Source organism: Corapipo altera, unplaced genomic scaffold (assembly GCF_003945725.1).
Source record: "Corapipo altera isolate COAL_440 unplaced genomic scaffold, ASM394572v1 60080, whole genome shotgun sequence".
Lineage (NCBI taxonomy): Eukaryota > Metazoa > Chordata > Aves > Passeriformes > Pipridae > Corapipo > Corapipo altera.
Window position 1 is genome coordinate 1 of NW_020889287.1, and position 2,251 is coordinate 2,251.

The 2,251-nt window shown below is 71.8% G+C and overlaps 1 protein-coding gene across 1 annotated transcript; it reads left to right on the forward strand.

Annotated features, from left to right (window-relative positions):
- Positions 1 to 76: 76 nt before the first annotated feature.
- On the forward strand, positions 77 to 2,239 carry LOC113942183 (intercellular adhesion molecule 5-like; the record flags this gene model as incomplete). Its single annotated transcript, XM_027633322.1, has 5 exons — positions 77 to 320; positions 648 to 1,007; positions 1,323 to 1,467; positions 1,522 to 1,835; positions 1,976 to 2,239. Coding segments are annotated over 5 exons (1,327 nt in total), but the record flags the coding sequence as incomplete, so codon positions are not given.
- Positions 2,240 to 2,251: the final 12 nt, after the last annotated feature.

A 2,251-nucleotide genomic window follows, 5' to 3' on the forward strand; every position in this document is an offset into this window, starting at 1 on the left:
CCAAACCCCCCCTGACACCCCCCAAACTCCCCCCTGCACCCCCAAACCCCCAAACTCCCACTCTCCCCGTTCCCAGACGGTCCCGAGCTCCCTCCCGACTCCTGCCCCGGGAACCGCACCTGGGTCCGGGGGGCACGGGCGGCTCTTTGGTGCCGCGCCACCGGCAACCCCCCCCCCAGCCGTGGTCTGTGCCCGCGGGGGGGTCCCGGTGGGCACCACCCGGCCCGAGCCCGTCACCCGCGACCGCGCCGGCACCTACGAGTGCAGGGCCACCAACGCCCTGGGCACGAGGAGCCAAAGGGTCACCGTCAGAGTCGAGTGTGAGTGGCAACAGGGTGGCAACGGGGTGGCATTGGGGGTGGCACTGGGGTGGCACTGGGGGGTGGCACCAGGGATGGCACTGGGGGTGGTACCATGGTGGCACTGGGGGGTGGCACAAGGGGGGGCACTGGGGGTGGTACCATGGTGGCACTGGGGTGGCACTGGGGCTAGTACCGTAGTGGCACCGTGGTGACACTGTGGTGGCACTGTGGTGGCACAAGGGATGGCACTGGGGATGTCATGGGGGACATCGTGGTGGTGGCACCGGGGATGACACCACCGAGCCGTGGCACCGAGCGGGGTCCCCTCCGTGTCCCCCCCTCCAGATGAGCCCACCCTGTCGGAGGGGGGGTGCCCCTCGCACCGGGTGTGGGTGGAGGGGCAGCGACGGGACCCGAGCTGGTGCCGCGCCCACGGGGACCCCCCGCCCAGCACCCGCTGCCACCGTGACAACGGGGCCACCAACCCCCCCCACGGGGCCACCAACCTCCGCCACGGGGCCACCACCCCCCACAACGGCACCAGGGACACCCCCCGAGGTGGCACCCGGGACGCCCCTCGTGGGGGTCCCGCCCGTGCCCCCCGGGGCGGCCGCGTGGTGTCCAGGGCCGACGCCGGGCGTTACCTGTGCCGGGCCACCAACAAGCATGGGGTGGCCACCAGGAGTGTCCTGGTCACCGTGGAGTGTGAGTGGGGCGGGGGGGGGCACGGGGAGGGGGGGCTGGGATTGGGGTGGGATGGGATGGAGTGGAAGGGATCAGGAGGTGGTGGGAGGGATCGGGGGGGGCCAGGAGGGGTCAGGGGGTGCTGGCTGGGATTGGAAGGTGTGGGTGGGATCAGGGAGTGCTGGGAGGGATCAGGGGAGTGCCAGGAGGGATTGGGGGGTGCTGGGTGGGATCAGGGGGTGCCAGGAGGGATCAGGGGGGTGCCGGGTGGGATACAGGGGTGCCAGGTGGGCACCCATCACCCAGTTCCCCCCCCCATGTCCCTCCTGCTTCCAGACGAGCCGAGCATTCCCGAGCCGGGCTGTCCGGAGCGGCGGCTCTGGCTGGAGGGGACCCCAGCCCAACTCGGCTGTGCCGCCACCGGGAACCCCCCGCCCCGGGTCACCTGTGCCAAAGTGGGGGACAGTCGGGACCACCCCCCAGTGACAGCCAACGTGACCCAGACCGAACCGGGGGACAGCTGGGACCCCCCTCTGGTGACAGCCGAGGGGGTGGGGGACACGTGGGGCCACCCCTTGGTGACACCCAATGTCACCCGGACTGAGCTGGGGGACACCCGGGACCCCCCCTGGGTGCCCCCCAACGTGACCTGGACCAAACCGGGGGACACCCAGGACCCCCCAGTGTCCCCCAGTGCCACCTGGACCAAGGCGGGGGGCCCCCGGGACCCCTCCTTGGACCCCCCCCGGGTGCCCCCCACCGTGACCCGCGCCCACGCCGGCACCTACCAGTGCCGGGCCACCAACGCCCACGGCTCTGCCACCCGCAACGTCACCGTGGCCGTCGAGTGTGAGTCCTCTGGGGGCGTTTGGGGGGCAAAAAAGGGTTTTTTTGTTCATTTTAATCCCCAGGGAGGAGTGGTTTTAGCTGATTTTGGCTGATTTTGGTGATTGGTTGTGTCTGACCCCGCTGTGTCCCCCCCGGCACAGACGGTCCCGCCGCCGTCACCCTCCGGGCTCTGCCCTCTGCCAACGTCACCCGGGGCAGCTCCTTCAGCCTGGACTGCGGCGCCGAGGGGGTCCCGGCGCCCACCTTCGCCTGGGCACTGCCCCCCGCCCCCAACCTGCGCCTGGGCCCCGACAACCGCTCGGTGACCGTCACCGGGGCCACCGCGGCCAACCGGGGCCTCTACACCTGCACGGCCACCAACCGGCACGGCCGCGGCGCCGGCAGCGTCCTGGTCAGCGTGGACGGTCAGTGGGGGG